At 45.8% G+C, this 18,547-nt stretch overlaps 1 protein-coding gene and 1 pseudogene across 1 annotated transcript in view; both read left to right on the top strand.

The window, feature by feature from the left end:
- TBC1D9 (TBC1 domain family member 9) overlaps positions 1–18,547 on the top strand; it is a 136,226-nt gene that overhangs the window by 98,649 nt on the left and 19,030 nt on the right. Inside the window, exons 12-13 of the mRNA XM_031010380.3 lie at positions 548–833; positions 1,134–1,263. Coding sequence (XP_030866240.1) covers positions 548–833; positions 1,134–1,263 — 416 coding nt within the window. The remainder of the gene's footprint in view (positions 1–547; positions 834–1,133; positions 1,264–18,547) is intronic.
- On the top strand, positions 7,656–17,215 carry LOC129533067 (trinucleotide repeat-containing gene 18 protein-like; annotated as a pseudogene).

The following is an 18,547-nucleotide window of genomic DNA, read 5'->3' as shown; positions in this document are numbered from 1 at the left end:
CCTACAGTATTTAGTACAGTAACATGCTATACAGGTTTGGAGCCTAGGAGCAATGGGCTATACCATATAGCCTAGGTGTGTAGTAAGGCTCTACCGTCTAGGTTTGTGTGAGTACTCTCAAAGATGTTCACATGACAGATTTACCTGACAACCCATTTCTCAGAACATGTCTCCATTGTTAAGTGATGCATGACTGTACTTGGATGTACATCTCATACCAAACCAAACTTATGTTGCCAACAAAATAACTAATTGTATGTCACGAAAACCTTATAAACTGGCTTTCTCAACAACCCTTATAATTGTCATGTGATTGTTCTTTTTTGGAAGGGAAAACAGGACAGGAAGAGCCCAGAAAGAGAAGATGCAGCCAGAACTAATCTGGTGACTGAGCTGTGTTGACACCTTGGTCTAGTAACAGTCACAGCAGAACAGTCAGCAGCAAGGAACAGAGTCCTGTGCTAGCAGTCAAGTTGTTTGAATGGATTCTTTAGTTACACTGTGTAGTTGGCTAAGCTGCGCCTTTTTGTATACATCGCTGCCACAGGTGCACTGGTGGACCAAGGTGTCTTTGAGGAGCTAGCACGAGACTACGTCCCACAGCTGTACGACTGCATGCAAGACCTGGGCGTGATTTCCACCATCTCCCTGTCTTGGTTCCTCACACTATTTCTCAGTGTGATGCCTTTTGAGAGTGCAGTTGTGGTTGTTGACTGTTTCTTCTATGAAGGAATTAAAGTGATATTCCAGTTGGCCCTAGCTGTGCTGGATGCAAATGTGGACAAACTGTTGAACTGCAAGGATGATGGGGAGGCCATGACCGTTTTGGGAAGGTATTGTACTAAGCCTAACTTTGAAAACCATCTCCGGTTTTCTTCCTCATGCTTTCTCTTCATTTCATGAGTCTTAACTGATTTGATGGTGATCATAATGCCCGCTTCTTCCTGTGGCTGAGGATTTATTTTCATATGCTTTTTCTTTAGAAATTAACAGAATTTCTTTCTCTCTTTCCATCTTTAAAGAAACTCTAGTCCTTTGTTTTAAAATGTAGAACTTGCAGAAAATGATTGGAGAATTATAATGGGAGGATTCCAGTTTCTTCTCCTGTGACTTCTGATGCATTCTTCTTCCAGGTATTTAGACAGTGTGACTAATAAAGACAGCACACTGCCTCCCATTCCTCACCTCCACTCCTTGCTCAGTGATGATGTGGAACCTTACCCTGAGGTAGACATCTTTAGACTCATCAGAACTTCCTATGAGGTAGGTCTTGTTTCCTGGCTGAGCAGGGCTTAACCATGCATTCCACACTTCCACTGCTGCCTGCTTTGTGCTGCTATAACAGAATACCACAGACTGGGCAAAGAACAGATATTTATTTCTCAGTTCTAGACTTTGGGACGCCCCAAATCAAGGCATTGGCAGGTTAGGTCCTGGCATTTCTGCTTCCAAGATGGCACCTTGCATGCAGTGTCCTCCGGAGGGGAGAAATACCACGTCTTCACTGGCAGAAGAGAGAGAACCCACGCTGATAAGACCTTTTTATAGTGCCATTAATCCATTTGTGAAGGCAGAGTCTTCATGACCTAAATGTTGCAGGTGATTGGCAACTATCTGAGGCTGGTATCAGGAGGGTAGTAGGAAGAATTTACCAAGACAGTTGTAAGTAAAGAAAAGCAGATTTATTAAGGAAAGCATGAAAATACATTGCAAGGATGCAATGGGCAAGTTAGCAAGAGAGGAGTTAACTGCAAAGAGACAAAGCCTTGCTGGGGATTTTATAGGATGGTTCTTGTGCTGTGTGCTGGAGAGGGCTTTGTGCAGTACTGGTAACGCTGAGATTGTAGTGAGCTAACTTACATTTTTCTGTCAGCCCAGGGTCTGGTGATAGCTGGGCGCAGGAAGATTATGAGTTATTTGCACAGGAGACCTATGTGTTCTGGATCATGAAAAAGGGCAGAATTATAGCTTATCTGTTTTGATTATTTATTTATATATTTATTTATTTTGCTTTCCCTGGGTCTTGCCAGCCCGACTCCTTTTCCCTAATTAGGACTCCACACTAAATACCTCCTATTAGACCCCACTTTCCAACACTGTTGCGATGGGGATTAATTTTCAACATGAGTTTTAGAGGGAATAAAAACATTGAGACTATAGGCTTACCTGCTTCCTTCTACATTGAGAACTACTTCTACATTCCTTCTACAGTGAGAACTACTGGCCAGAAGTAAGTAGTTCTGTGCTAGCTGACAGCTTTGGCCTCCAGAGATGGACATTGAATGGAGCCTGGATGTCTTGATGGGTCTAATACCATAGTAGCACATGGCAAGACAAGCTGTGGCTCTCCAGTGCTTTACCATTCACATCCTGAAGCCTGATCTAGTAGCAGCTCAGATTCAACTCTTTGTAGATTAAGTAGGGGCTGTTGAGAGTAGGGATGGGGAGGCTGACCTTCACAAATCAATTTGCTTTCTGTTCCCATGCTAAGTACTTAGGGCTTCTTTGAAGTAGATAGTCTGAGACACTTAGTATAGCCTGTATAGCCCAGAGTAGACCAGAGTCCTAGGATTCCTCTAAAATTGCTTGGCTTGGATGGGGCAGGATGCTTTCTTGTCCATGATGACCCTGGAATCAGCCTGATCTGCCGCTCTATCTCACAACTGAACTAATATGCTTTTTGGGGTGAAGGAACCACAGTGCCACTTTCCCCTTTAACACCTGGTGGTTTGTGGGGCCCCAAGTGCTCATAACACTTGATGGTTTCTTCATTTCCTGATCCTTGATTCTCTAAACTTTTATAGAAATGATCACTGAGAAAGCGTGACTATTCTGCTGAGCACACTATGCTCTCTACAGGTGTTTCGTGATTTTGATTGGTGATTGTCAGTATTCCAGCTAGCAACAAAGTGGATAAGAGACAAATAGTGAGGAATGGAGTGAGATCAGAAAGTCTCTCTTAAAGTAAAAAATTTAGTGCTATTAAAAAAATTGCTATGGATATAGAAATCTTTTCAGAAATGTGTGTCCTTAACTCATGATAAGAGAAAGACTGGTAATTATTTTTTAAAATCTTCATTGAAACTCCATATATATTGAAAGCAAAATACTTTGTTTTAGAATCATAAAAGCAATACATGTTCATTTTAGAAATTGTAGGGAAATAGGGAGAAAAAAATAAACTGTATCCTATAAGCGTTTTACATTTCCCTTAAGTATGTTTTTATACTTACAACATACACTTTAAAAAAAATGTCCTTCTAAATACTGCTCTGTCATTTTCTATCTATACCATGAGCATTCCCTAATATATTAAATATTATATGAAGGCATGATTTTACTAAATTGTATTCTGCTTTAATGAGTAACAAAATTTATTTACCTAGTTCCCTTTTGTTAGACATTTACTTCGATTTCTTCCAAATTTTCAGTATTATATAGCATTCTAAGATAAACTTGTACCCAAATATCACATCTCTGATTATTGTCTTAGAATCCTAGAAATGAATTTACATTAAAAGTTTGGATTAAAAAATTAGATTAAAAAAAAGAATGATCAAGCTATTGGCACACACTGTCTAATTTCCATGAAGGATGTCTCAATTTATGTTTCCACTATTAGAGATAAAGAATGAATGTTTCACCTTACTGTCTCCAAAACTATTTCCATATGCGTTTAAAAAAATCATCGCCCCAGGACTTTGGAATAGTACTGTGTGATGTAAGCAAGAGCTTTTCTATCTGTGGGTTGCTTTTCTAAAGGAATCCCCAGACCTTTATTGTTAAAAGAATTCTGGACCAAGGTTTTGTGGGATATAATGGGGTTTCTCTTCAAATAATCTGATCAATCTTTTATTCTTTAATTCGTAGTACCCCCCCCCACCCCTTTCTTCTTTTTCTCCTTTTTCCTTTTTGCCTTTGTTAGATGCCTAGGCATGCCTCAGTACCAAGCATTATCAGGACCAGCTCACATTCCTTTCCTTATTTGGAAAGAGGACTAACTTTCTAGCTCATTACAGACACCCCCTTCCCCTTTCTCTCTACTTTCTTTTACGTACCCACCCTATCTAAAAAAATCAAATGTTTAGCCAACCAGGATTAGACTGTACAACCCGACCCCAGCCAATGGGGAAAGGGTACAGGGCCAGGACTTGGCATCAGGAATAAAGGCTCTCATGCCCTTTGTTCAGGTGTGCTCTCATGGCAACTGGCCAAGGAGGCATCCCTCTGTGCAGAAGTAAAATTGCTTTGCTAAGAATCTTTTGTTCAAGTGTTCAATTTCCTTAGGGTTTTGAGCGTTATTCCTAACAGTATTAAAGCTTAGTATGTGGCAACTCAGCTTTTTTCTCAACAGCAGATAAGCTAGCTTCATGCTGAAGTCAGCATTTTGCCCATTTTTAAAGCGAAAGCAAAGAAATTGAGACAAGGCCAACAGCTGATTTCCATTTACGTCTTCTTGGGCTGATCCCTAATGGTGACCCTCAGGCTGCCAGACATCCTATCACAGGACAAAGCCGCAGTTCCCTTCCTCTGCCTGGAAAGACAATCCTTTTAATTTATATCAGTGCCTATATTACCAGGTCTTTCAGTGCGTGATAACTAGGTTTTTGTTTTCTCTTCTCTGCTTAAATGTCACTACTCTGCTTATGTTTCCAGTGGCTCTCTAATGCCTTGTATATCAACTTAAAGAGAACACCACGAACTCTTGCTGATCGTTTTTTTCCCTCCTAACCATTAAATTGGTGGTTTTCAATCCTGCCTGTGCATTACATCACTTAATTTTTTTTTAAACTAAGCTTTTAAAAACATAAACTCCTAGGCTCCATCCCAGACCAATTAAATCTGAATGTAGGCATGAAGCCCAAGAGTACATATATTTTAAAAAGTTTCCCAGGCGATTCCAAATGTCCGGTGAGGGTTGAGATTCACTGCGCTGGATGCAGAATGGGGCTAATCACTGATGTGGGTAAGAATCTGGTTTGGGCTCAGGCATGACACCTGAGTGTTCTAAGGTACACAATGCATTTCTTTCTGTTCTTCAGGATAATTAGCCGTGACAATTGAAACATAGGAAAGAAATCCTGAAAGCACATTCATCTTTTGAAATATAGTTAAGGGCTCCCTAGGTTGCTATAAATTAGTCTGATATTGATAACTTCGCTTCATAAATACCTCGTGGGGAAAATCTCACTCATTATAAGTTCCCCTAAGCCTCTGTTGAAAGGAATTGTGTAGGTGGTATGAGACTCCAGTTTTCTTCTGTGTAGACCCTTGTGTGAAGCCCTGCACTTTGAGCAGAGTAATATAGAAGTAGAAGACAAAGTCCCAGTCTTAAAGTTTGATTCATATACTGAGATGCCCCTCCTGGAAGGCACAAGAGGATGTTAATAGGCCTTAAAGTGGGTACACAGCTACCACAGAGCTGCTTCATGTTCGAGATGACCCAGCCCAGTGTGTTTAGTCTGAAAAGTGTTAAGCAGGGAAAGGATGTGGCTAATAAAACAGAATGCACAATCTGTGAAGATGGATAGGCATTTATGAAAGCTTAGAGTAATATGTCTCTGGCTTATTAATGATTACTATAATAGCTATTACTCATCGAGAGCCTGCCATGTGTGGGGCAAGGTGCTGGGTGCCTTGTAGACAGCTCTGCCATGTAAATGTTAATGCATTTTAAGGTGAAAATGTAAGTTAAGAGAGGTTGAGCTAGTTGTTCCAAGCTGCACAGCTAGAAAGCGGCAGCCAGTATCCAAGGAAGAGCTCCCTTGCATTAAAGCCAGGACCAAGGGAGTTTATCTGGATTAGAAGAGAGATGGAATTATGGATGTACCGATGGTCATGAGGTCAACTGGTCCAGTGGAGCTGGTTAGTAGGGAGTCTTGAAATCACTAATTGACTTGGAAGGCATCTAACAGCCACTGGAGACTGAAGAGCATTCTTCTTGAAGTACATTATCTCTGCTTCCTGTGCAACAAATTGGAGGAGAGAGAGAGCTGAAGGAATAGACAAGCAAAAAAGATAGTGTGGTTGTATATGGGAAAGACCCAAGAGATGCAAGAAACAGCATTTGTCTATTCATGTATTAACAAAATCTTTTTTTTTTTTTTTTTATTTGAGACGGGGTCTCCCTCTGTCACCCAGGCTGGAGTCACCCAGGCTTGATCTTGGCTCACTGCAACCTCCACCTCCCGGGTTCATGTGATTCTCATGCCTCAGCCTCCCAAGTAGCTGAAACTACAGGCGTGCACCACCACGGGCTGGCTAATTTTTTGGTATTTTTAGTAGAGATGGGGTTTCACCAAGTTGGCTAGGTTGATCTCGAACTCCTGACCTTAAGTGATCCATCTACCTCAGCCTCCCAAAGTGCTAAGATTACAGGCATAAGCCACCGTGCCCAACCAAGGAAATCTTTATTTAAGATTGTATAAGCACTTTTCTTATGCCAGGTATCATGCTCAGCCCTGGGGATACATTATCAGCACTAGATATTTTCAAGCCCAGTACAAGCCAAAAGGATAACATAATACATTTCCTTTAACCCATCATCCAGTCCCAACAATTATCAACATTTTTCTGATCTTTGTTTTATTACTCCTCCCCACCTTTTTTTCTTTTTTTCCTGGAGTAACTTAAAGCAAACTCCAGTGTATTATTTCACCAGTAAAAGAATGTATCTCTAACAGATAAATTCTTCATTATGTGTCTCTAACAGATAAGGCGAGTTTCGGCATGGCATTTTTTGCTAATCCATAGCTTTGAATTTTAAGTTTAATTTTTAAAAGTTTGTTTATACCTCAAAAGAAAATGTGGACCTATAAGCTAGTTCTCACCCGTTGTTAATGGAACCTCAGTTATAACATTAGCAAGTTTTGAGATTTTTTTGTTGTTATTGAGACAAGGTCTGGCCCTATCACCTAGGCTGGAGTGCAGTGGTGCCATCTTGGCTCACTCCAACCTCTACCTCCCAGGCTCAAGCCATCCTTCCAGCTCAGCCTCCTGAGTAGCTGGTACTGCAGGTGTGCACCACTACACCTGGCTAATTTTTGTCTTTTTTGTGGAGACGGGGTTTCACCATGTTGGCCAGGCTCATCTGATGAGCCCAAGTGATCTGCCCACCTTGGCCTCCCAAAGTGCTGGGATTATAGGCGTGAGCCACTGTGCCTGGCCAGGTTTTGCTGATTTTAAAACGTGTTTTTTCTCTCCTCTTCATCTTCCTCTTTGTCTTATCAACAATGCTAGGAATAATAAAAGCTACCATACTAATTGTTTGACCTATGTGTGCATAAAATTCTTACACCATTCCAAAGAGGTAGGAATTATTTTCCCTATATTGCTGATGAAGAAGATGAGGGCCATCAGTTTTTATAAAATTTGTGTGAAATCTGGGACTTGCTATGTGTCCCACTTGCTACATGTGGCTATGAAACTGTGCCCTTTCTACAATGTCCAGGTGTCAAAAGCATGTCTCCTTTATAGAGGCTGAACTTTACATTATTGGTGTATATATAAAGAAAATAGAGGCCAGGCGTGCTGGCTCACTCCTGTAATCCCAGCACTTTGGGAGGCCAAGGCGGGTGGATCACCTGAGGTCAGGAGTTGGAAGCCAACCTGGCCAACGTGGCAAAACCCCGTCTCTACTAAAAATACAAAAAATCAGCCAGGCGTGGTGACGGATGCCTGTAATCCCAGCTATTTGGGAGGCTGAGGCAAGAGAATCCATTGAACCCGGGAGGCGGAGATTGCAGTGAGCCAAGATCTCGCCATTGCACTCCAGGTTGGGCAACAAGAGAGAAACTCCATCTCAAAAAAAGAAAAAGTAAAAGAAAATAATCTAGAGCAGAATTACAAATTCACATGACTGTGGCGTCGCTCATCAAGGCACTTAACAATGGGGCAGGGAGTGAAGGTGGTAGGAAAGGGTGGGCTTATGGAACTAGACAGCTGGAGCCTGCTAGAGTTGACAGTCTCTTTACCATCTGAGGCAAGGAACCATTGCTGCCAGAACTTTTAATTTTTCAAGAGAAGTTGGAACTCTTTATTTTATTTGAAGGTTACTGTTTTTTATAATACGCCCTGGGCCAAACAATATTCATCATGGACTTTCTAGCCTACTGGCTGCCTGTTCATGATTTCTGCCTTACAGCAACTTTCAAAATAAATTCTAGGTAAAAATATAGTGATACTGGGCACTGTGCTTAGAGTTATTTTTTGTAATTTAATCAGCAGCATGTTCACACAACAGCTAATAGTTCACATGGAATATTGAAACTAAATGTTTTTTGTAATTTCTATATTTATGTGACAACTGTTTCTCTAGCCCTTTCTGGTAGACAAAAGATCTCAAAAGACATGGCACCTAAAGAAGCATAAAATATTAAATGATGTATTTTTACATAAAATATAAATACTGTATTCAAATATAAAATACGGGCCCACTTCTGTCAGAGTTATGAGGGTGTTCCCTGATGGGAATATAGTCATGGCTTGAGACTCTTTAGAGATCAGAGTACCCTAGAAAGGGCCACCCATTCAACGAACATGGGACTCCACCAGAGTTTTCTTCCCTGAATTCATATCCTTGTTTCTTCTTATCATCTCCTGCCTCCTCTGCCCCCCTCACCCTCTTCTTCTGCCCTCCTGAACATCTACTCCCCACCTAACACATAAGTACACAGGTGCAGACAGACGCCACCCCCATAGAAGTCAAGGGGGAGCGTGTGGGGCTGCTCCTTCGAAGCTCCCTGTGTGTGAGAATCCCTCTCTCGTCTCTTGGGCTCTGCCTCCTGTAATGTTAGGCTTTTCTATACCTAAAGCCTCACATTCCATCAATTTCTCCTCTCTCTCACCCAGTCATCCAAGGCAAAGCTTCATTTACTATCTTAAGTATTTGGAGTTTTTTCTGATCAAGGAATGTCTCAGGTGTCACTGGTGCTCAGCCTTCTGCTAACAGTAGTGAACCCCATTCTGCATACTGGGAAAATAACCCCACAAATTCAGAAACACCGAAGAGGCATTTTGAGCATAATTTGATGACCTAGTTTTATTTTAAAATAGAAATAAGCCATAGACTTTGCATATTAGAACCAATGCCTTCTTTTTATTTCAGTAAATTCCCCTGTGGTGGGCAGACTCATTCACATCATTCCGTGGCCCTCTGGCCTACATTAAGCTTTGTTGTTGCTTTGCTGGGTGTTTTTTAAGCTGTAGCATTTAAATATTTCAAGTTCTCTTTGGAGGATTTAGAAAGGAAGGGCTGATTGAACTTGATTGAGCTTGACCTTGTGGTCAGTGTCTTTTAAAAATCTGTATCTGTTCTTCATCCATCCTTGTCTTCCCGGTAACACAGGGTAAGCTTTGAAGGATAAAGTAAATCACAGAAACACTGCCCAGCTTGGGCAGGGGAACTCTTGTTCCGCTCAGGAATGATGGTGGGGTGGGAGGAGCCAGAGAACATAAACTTGAGAAAGACTCGTCTCCACCTCATTGCTTTATCTGAGCTACTTGCTCCTTGTTCTAAGTCTGGGGGAGAGAAAGGGAACATCTTGCAGGCAGGATGGGGGAAGGTGGTATGAAATGAAGGGCCACATACCTATTTGTTGGTTGGTATCAGTACCCACAGGGGCAAAGCAACAAAAAGAAGTACCGTCTGCTTTGAAAATTGCCTTTCTGGCCAGGTGCCATGACTCACATCTATAATCTCAGCACTTTGGGAGGCCAAGGCGGGCAGACCACTTAAGCTCAGGAGTTTGAGACATGTCTGGGCAACATAGGGAGACTCCATCTCTACAAAAAATACAACAATTAGCCAGGCGTAGTGGCACATGCCTGTAGTCCCAGCTACTTGGCAGGCTGAGGTGGGAGGATCATCTGAGCCTAGGAGGTTGAGGCTGCAGTGAGCCATGATCATGCCACTGCACTCCGTCTTGGACACTAGAGTAAGACCCTGTCTCAAAAAAAAAAACTGCCTTTCTGCTCATAAAGATGTTAGAAATTAAACTGAAAAATTAGAAACAGGCCACAGAAACATTCAGAGAAGAATTGAGTTGGATTACATCAAAACAAAATTTTTAAAATAGTTGAGTTGGATAAGAGATATAAACAAAGATGGATAATTTTGTTTATTGCTTAAGGAAGGGAAATTTTAGAAAATTAAAATAATTGTAGGCTCCCTCACCTCCAGCACAAATTCTGTTTGCTGGAACAAGTATTATTGTGACATTAGTGAACTAGCGCTTCTCAAGGAACTGGAATATGTGGTGCCTGAGAGAAGGTATTATATCCACACCTGTGTCTTTGTTTTGGGTAATGGGAAGTGTTGGCTGCAGCATTTACTGAGCCAAGTTTTGTTTGTCCTATTTTTAGCATTTAATTCTGGCAGAGCCCCTCCCAAAGTCGGGGGAGGGAGAGACCCCCATGTCATTCTAATTGTTCACATTCCTTTACAAATCCTCCAGAAATAACCAAGCAGGAACTTGGAGTCCACGGTTTACGTTTAGGTTAGGACCATTTGCTCCAGAGGGAAGGGCCACTGTGTTCTGTCTCTGGCAAGTTGCAGAGTCCTGGCTGAGGAAGGGGCCCTGCCTAACAAATAGCAGAATCCATTTCTAGTTGATATTAATTAGATCTAAGACACACGGGGCTCTTTGAATGTCAGGCTTGTGAGGAAATAGCTCTTTTGCTTGGCACCCTGCAAAAGATTACAAAGCCAATGTTTAATATTAGTTACTATTATTGGAACTTTATCTCCAACACAGTTTTACAAGGACAGCTTTGGGGTCTCATTTTATAGAGGAAGAAACAGGGTCAGAAGACTCAACTGAGTTGCCCACTCACATAGGTAATTAGTCAAAGAACAATAATTTGAATCAAATTTTGTCTAGCTCCAAAATTTATGTTCTTTTCAACCCAGAGACAAGGAAGAACTTACTGCCTATGATAGAATGGTAGTTGGTGGAGTTACAGAGCTATTTATCTGAGCCTCAGACCACTTGCAGCTCAGCCACTGTGGAACTCTGAGGGACTTAATTAACCTCTCCAAGCCTTGGTTTGCCCATTCGTAAAACAGAGGTAGCAGTCTAGACTCACTAAAGTTATTGTAAGGTGCAAATGAGATGGCATGTTAATGTCCCTAACAATTGTAGGTACAATAAAACTGTCTTTCCTTCTGTCTCACAGCTAGTGTTTTTTATTGATCACAGGCATCCTATGGCCCAGTTTGAAGTAATAAATCCAGTTCTTCATCAGTAGGCATGTAATTTGCAATGGAGGCTCACTGCTTTTCTGTTTGGATCAAAAGACTTACCTTCCTTGAAAATTTTTCTTTCCTAGCCAAAGATAAAACCCCATAGTGAATTAAATATGATTGCTTTTCATCATTAATGGCAGCCCCTACTAACTCTTGAATTAACAGCTTTTCAGTGCAAATAAATATTGCATCTTCATTGTTGAGAAGAATCTGATTCCACCTTGGGAAGGCACTTCCTTGGAGATAAGAAGTTTCTTCCATAAATCCTGCTTTTGTAAGGTTGAGACCCACTCACCACATTGATGGTGGAACATGGACTGGGTAGATTCGGAGATGTCAGTGTACTCTTTTGCTCTGATTATCTGAAAGGAATGCCTGGGTCATTCCTTTCAATTCCCTGGATTAGTCCTTCCAAAACAGAAAGTAAAAGGTACTAGAAAGGCATAGTCTTTTTTGCTGTAAACTCCAACTTAGGAAATAGGATAGTTTAGAGTCCACTACACAGACTGATCTATAGAGTGGTGCTATTTATAGGCATGTCAGAAAAAAATACAAGATTAATTAATATTGATTGGGATATACTTATAGTAAAAAAGTATTCATTGTTTTCCCGAAATTCAAATTTAACTGGGCATCCTGTATTTCCTATGCTTTTATTCGTTGAATCTGGCATCCCTAGCCAGTTATTGGGTGCCTACTGTGCTGCACAGCAAGTCAGAAAGGTAAGGTGCTAGGGAGTTTCCCCGGGATGGAGCTAAGCGCACGAGTCCTCAAATCAGACGACCTGGGTTTGAACTTAGCTTTGCTGCTTACCAGCTGTGTAGACTTGGGCAAGTTAATGATTTTGGCTAAACTACAATTTCTTTGTCTCTGAAATGGGGATAGGAAGAGCACTTACTTCCTGGAATGATCATGAGGACCCCCTAAGTTTAGCAAATATTTGTTGAGCACTTACATGTGAATCAGCACTGTCCTCGGCTCATGTCCTGGTCACACAGTCTCTGCCATAGAGTAAGTGGTGATAGATTTACTAAGCAAAAACAAACCAACAAACAAAAACAAATGCAAAGTGGTGTTAATTCAAGTAAGAAGGAACATGGCACAGTGAAGGGTGGGGACATACTGTTTCTCTGAGTGTTTATTGTTCTGGTGAGATGACAATTAGCAGAGACACAGATGCCATGGAGGACCGAATACAGTGCTGTCTGAGAGAAGCACAGAGGGGGCAGCCAGCAGCCAGTGCTCAGGCCGTGGCTGGCAGGGAGCCTGCATGATGCACTTGGGGAACATGAAGAGGCCACTAGAACTAATGAGTAAGAAGAGGTTGGTGGTGGCTGGTCAGAGAGGGCATTGTGAAAGGTGGAAAGAGCATGAAGGGCTTAGAGGCCTTGGAATTTTATCCCAAGAGAGGATGAAAAATCACTGGAATTTTAAACAAAGGAAGAGTGTTGTCTGACTCTGGTTTTAGAACTATTCTTACTACTGGGGGAAGATAATGATGCATGCCTGGAGGAAGCGCGGAGATGTATATAGAGGCTCTTGCAAGAGAGGATAGTGGCTTAGGGGTAGTTAAAAGTGGAGGTGATAGCAGTGGGCAGGGGCCAGCAGCTGAAGCGGGACCCAGAGAGGCCGGAGAGTGCCAAGGCATTTGGATGTGCGGGCTCTGGTGCCCAGGGTGAGGCAGAAGTGCGACACCCGCCTGTGGGCATTGCAGAAGGATAGTGGCGGCAGTGGCTGGCTGGGGCCTGGGCTGGCAGACCAGGAGCGTCCTCTGTCACTGAGTAATGTGAAAGAGCACAGCCAAGCAGATGAGGACTGGTGTGGACACCGGGCCAGACACCAGGAGTAATGGCTGCTGGGGGCCCGGCTGGACTGAGATCACGAGAAGCTGCTCAGAGAGAGTAAGGAGCTGGCTGACCTGGCCCACGTGCACCCCACCAGCTGTGCTCCTAAAGGCCTGAACCCCAACCTCCTGGTGACCTGGGGCCCAGTGCTGGCAGGCTCCGGTTGCTGGTCTGTGGACCCCGCAACCCATCTGGCCACGCACCCCTGGTTGTCCCGCTCGGGCAGCATGTCCATGTGGCTTGCCGGACACCCCTAGGGCTTGGGACCCCCATCTCTGCACTAGGGCATGGCCCCTGCGTTCCCACCCAGCCTGGGGGCTCCCTGCTGTCGCCCTACCAGTTTGTCACGGACTCCCAGTCGGGCCAGCTGTTGGTCATTCCCAGAGATCACCTGCCTCACTTTGCGGAGCTGATGGAGCGGGCCACCGTGCTGCCCCTTTGCCCCGCCCTGTACTCTCCAGGCCGCAGCCCCCTGCACCAGGCCCAGCAGTTGCAGCTCTTTTCGCTGCAGCACTTCCTGCAGCCGCAGGAGTTCCTGTACCTGCAGCAGCGGGCGGCCCAGGCCCTGGAACTGCAAAGAAGCACCCAGCTGGAGCGGCTGAAGGCGCTGAGGAGTACCAGGCAGAGATGGAGGAGAAGTGGAGCAACTGGGGCCTGGGGGCCACGGGCAAGGCTGGCCTGGCCACCGCTTACCCTGGGATGCTGCTGCGAAAGCCCCCCGCCTGGCTGCCGGCCCTGCGAGCATCTATGGCAAGGCCGTGAGCCTGCCGCCATCGCCCTGCGCGTCCCCCGTGGCCGCCCTGAAGGCCAAGGTCATCCAGCCGCTGGAGGACGTGTCCAAGGCGCCTGCCTACACCTACCCTGCTACCCCTAGCTCCCACGCCACCAGCCCGCCTCCCCCCTCCCTGCTGTCCACCCCGGGTATCACCCGCAAGGAAGAGACCCCCGACAACGTGGTCGAGAAGAAGGACTTGGAGTTGGATAAGGAAGCCCCCAGCACTTTCCAGGCCTTGTTCTCAGATATGCCGCCCAGGTATCCGTTCCAAGCCCTGCCACCGCACTACGGGAGGCCCTACCCTTTCCTGGGGCAGCCCACAGTGGCCGCCGATGCGGATGGCCTGGCCCCGGATGTGCTGCTCCCAGCTGATGGGACCAAGCGCCTGACACTCTCGCCCGAAGACAAGCTCATCCTCCTGTCCCCCTCCAAGATCCCAGAGCCGCTGCGGGAGGACCCGGAGGAAGAGCCGCTGGCCGAACGGGAGGCGAGGGTGGAGGTGGAGGATGTGGACGAGCGCCTCCGCAGAGCTGACGCCTCTGGAGTTGCCGCTGCCACTGCCCGCCATGGAAACCATGGCTACCCCGAGCCCTGCAGGCGGATGCAGAGGTGGCCCGTTGGAGGCCCAGGCGCTGAGTGCCACCGGGCAGGGCTGCACCGAGCCCTCCGAGTGCCCAGACTTTGCGGAGGGGCCTGAAGCACGCGTGGATTCTCTGGGCCGGCCAGAACCCTGCACGGCCGCATTGGACCTGGGGGTGCAGCTGACACCCGAGACGCTAGTGGAGGCCAAGGAGGAGCCAGTGGAGGTGCCTGTGGCGGTTCCTGCGGCAGAGGCAGCGCCGGAGGAAGGCCTGGCCCAGGCGGCCCCGAGCGAGCCCCAGCCCAGCCTAGAAATGTCTGACTGTGACGTGCCCGCCGGGGAGGAAGAGTGCCCGAGACTGGAGCCCCGGGAGGCCGTGCCTGTGCCCGGCAGCACCTGCTACCTGGAAGAGGCAAGCTCTGAGCAGTTCCTGCCCGGCCTGGAAGACCTACTGGCTGGCATGAACACCCTGGAGGCGGCCATGGAGCTGCCCCAGGCCAGGCCTCTGCCCTCCCCAGGTGCTACTGGAGTCCAGGCCTTGGAGAAGCTGGAAGCTGCCGAGAGCCTTGTCTTGGAGCAGAGCTTTCTGCACGGCATCACCCTGCTGAGCGAGATCGCAGAGCTGGAGCTGGAGAGGAGGAGCAAGAAGGTGGGAGGTGCGGAGCGGGCCCTGGTGGCGCGGCCCTCACTGGAGAGCCTGCTGGCAGCCGGCAGCCACATGCTGAGGGAGGTGCTGGATGGGCCCGTGGTGGGACCCGCTCAAGAACCTGCAGCTCCCACGGGAGCTGAAGCCCACAATAAGTACCGCTGGATGCGCAAGAAGGAGGAGCGGATGTACCCCATGAAGTCCTCCGTGGAGGACATGGACGTCCTGGAACTGGACTTCAGAATGCGGCGGGCCGAGGTCCAGCACCAGTACAAGGAGAAGCAGCATGAGCTGGTGAAGCTGCAGCGGCGCCGGGACTCCGAGGACAGGCACGAGGAGTCCCATGGAAGCTTGGCACGCAGGCCGTGGAAACAGACCCACGCCCCCGAGCGCCCTGTTGCCCGCCCGCAAGAGGGGGAAGAGCTGCAACAGTAGCGGAAAGCTGAGCAGCAAATCTCTGCCGACATCAGATGACTATGAGCTGGGAGCAGGAATAAGGAAGAGACACAAAGGGCCCAAGGAGGAACACACTGCCCTCATTGGAACAGGGAAAGCCAGGGAGAGGAACCAGACTTGGGATGAACACGAGGCTTCGTCTAACTTCATAAGTCAGCTGAAGATTAAGAAGAAGAAGATGGCCAGCGACCAGGAGCAGTTGGCAAGCAAGCTCGACAAAAGCCCTCTCCCTCACCAAGCAGGACAAGTTGAAGTCACCCTTCAAGTTTTCGGACAGTGCTGGGGGGAAATCAAAAACTGGCAGGGGCTGCAGCAAGTACTTAACTCCTTATGACAGCCTGCTGGGCAAGGACAGGAAGGTGCTGGCCAAGGGCCTCCGGCCTGTCTCTGAAATCTTCCAGAGAAGGTAAACACAAAAGGGCCGCCAAAGCCAGGAAGATAGGGGTGGGGTTCAAGGCCAGAGGCCAGCCCAAGTCGGCCCATTCCGCGTTTGCCTCCGAAGTGAGCAGCTACTCTTACAATACAGACTCAGAGGAAGACGAAGAATTCCTGAAGGAGAGTGGCCCGCCCAAGGCCCCTCCGGCTAGCTCCAAACTGATGCCTTCCCTCCTGTGTGGCATGGTGGCAAAGGACAGCAAGGCAGCTGGCGGCCCCTAGCTGACCAAGAGGGCCTGGCACACACCCCCTCCTCCGCCCCCTCCCGGACTCTGAAACCTAAGCTAGCCACCAGCAGGAAGCAGTGGTTTTGTTTGCTGCTTCGAGAGGCTAAGGTGCATTCCTCCTTCAGCGACTCTTCGGAGGATTCATTTGACTAAGGTTACTATCTCCAAACACAAAATACTTTCCGTGTTTCCTAGCGAGAGCGTGCCTGCGAGTGAGCGAGAAGGAAGCGAGTGGGCGCACGGGAGAGATGGTGGGTGAGGAGGCCCGTGCGGATGGCCGCAGGAAGGCCGCCATCTGGGTTCTTGGCAGTGTAGCCTGCTGTATCGGCCAAATTATTTTTATTTTTGCTTTGATTTGTACTGTATCGTTGTGATAATATTGCCGGCTAGCTCTTTTTGAGCTGTTATATGGACTGCTTCTGAGTCTGCATTTTTCTCCACTTTCCTTCCTCTCCGCCCTCCTCCCCCTACCCCGAGTGCCTCCCCACCCCCATACTCACTTTTTCTGCCCACCCAGAGACCCCAGGCTGGGGTCGGGCTCTCTTTGGGCACGGGCCCAGTGGGGGCTTCCAGAGAAACATTTTATAAATGGAATTCTGTCATGTGGGCGTGTGACTTGATGTTTGTACTGCGATTTTGATAATACCAAACTTTATTAAACATACTGAGTTCATTTTTAACAACAACAATAAAACAAAAAGTGGAGGTGATAAAAATGGTTGCAAATTCCTGGGGAGTAGGTATTGATAAAGAGGTCAAAGGCTCACAAAGGCACTTTTTAAAGCCTCTGTTTTAATACACTCATGTAACTGTTTACTCAGATCAAAAGATAGAACATACTAGCAACCTGGAAGTGCCCCTTGTGCCCCTTTCATATCACTGTCCATCCAACCATGGTTAATAAATCTCCAGACTTCTAAAAGCGTAGATTATCTTTGATTTCTTTTGAACTTGATACAAATGGAATCTCACGGAATATGCTCTTTTGCTTCTGTTTTTTTTTTTTTTTTTTTTGCTTAGTATTATGATTGTAAGATTTAAATATATTGTTCTTTTTATTGCTGCAAAATAGTTGATTATGTGATGATGTTGCCATTTCTTTATCCATTCTGTGCATGAGCATTTGAGTGGTTACTGACTTTTGGTTAATAGTGTCACTATTAATATTCTAGCATATGTCTTTTGATAAAGTAAAATAAATCTCTATATATATAGCATATATGTATATACACACACACATATATATATATATGCTTCTTGGGGGGGTTATATACTTAGTAGTGGAATATGAGAATCATAAGAATGTTCAGTCAGTAGATACTGCCAGACAGATTTCCAGAACAGTTGTAGCAACTGATACTCCAACCAGCAGTATATAAGAGTTTTGGTTGCACTATATCTTTACCAACACTCGATGCTGTTTGTCAGCTTTTTCTTTATCCTTTAAATATGCGAAAGGAAAACAAAATCTCAGGACCCCAAACTCAGTTTGCCAAAGGGAAAAGTTACGCTTGGAAATTGAGTCTTGCAAAAAGCTGCCTTTCCTTTTGTTCCTAGACAGATAGCTGCAAGATAGAAGGCCTCATGTCTCCCAAGGGGGCCTCCCTCACCCTGACAATGTAAATTAACAGCTCTTCACAGGTACAAGACCACAGAAGACTAGAAATCACCCCCACCTACTCCCCCCTACCCCACCACTCTAAGATAAGGTCATATTTGTCATCTTCCTCTACTGTTTATTTTATCTTATGTAAAGTGCAGATTTACTGAGCGCCAGACAAATACAGAGTTGACTGTTCCCTCTTCCCCACCTTTTCACACATGTGATACCCTCCCTCTTTTTTTCCCTTTCCCCTTTGTTCCCCTTCTTGCCCCTTTTCCCCTTTAAATATTGAAGTCCTAAAAACCTTCCCTGGAAAAAGTGCAAGCCACATAGCCTACTGTGACTTCCATCTCTTTCCCAGGCATTTCCTCAACCTTGGCAAAATAAACCTCTAAACTGATTGAGACCTGTCTCAGATGCTTTTTTGGTTTCCAAATATATTTAACTATTGCAGTCACTGCTTCCATGGGTTAAGCTTCATACTTTAACCAGGGTTTCTTTGTCTTTCTTTTGCATCCCTAAGATATATAAAATCTTACAAATTCTTTCTCTGCCTTCAGATAGAAAGACTGGTTTGGCTTTTGACAACAAACATTTAGGGGGAACGAAGGAGCTTGAAGAGATGGCTAGCTCACAGTGTCTGCCATCAGGAGACACATAGCATGCATTTCTGGGCCAGATGGAAAAATGCTCTTGAACCCACTGGTCAGGAGCAGGGAGCCTCACACAGGGTTGG

The sequence above is a fragment of the Gorilla gorilla genome, chromosome 3 (assembly GCF_029281585.2).
Source record: "Gorilla gorilla gorilla isolate KB3781 chromosome 3, NHGRI_mGorGor1-v2.1_pri, whole genome shotgun sequence".
NCBI lineage: Eukaryota > Metazoa > Chordata > Mammalia > Primates > Hominidae > Gorilla > Gorilla gorilla.
Note: the sequence above shows the minus strand (reverse complement) of the source record. Positions and strands in the feature narration are given on the sequence as shown.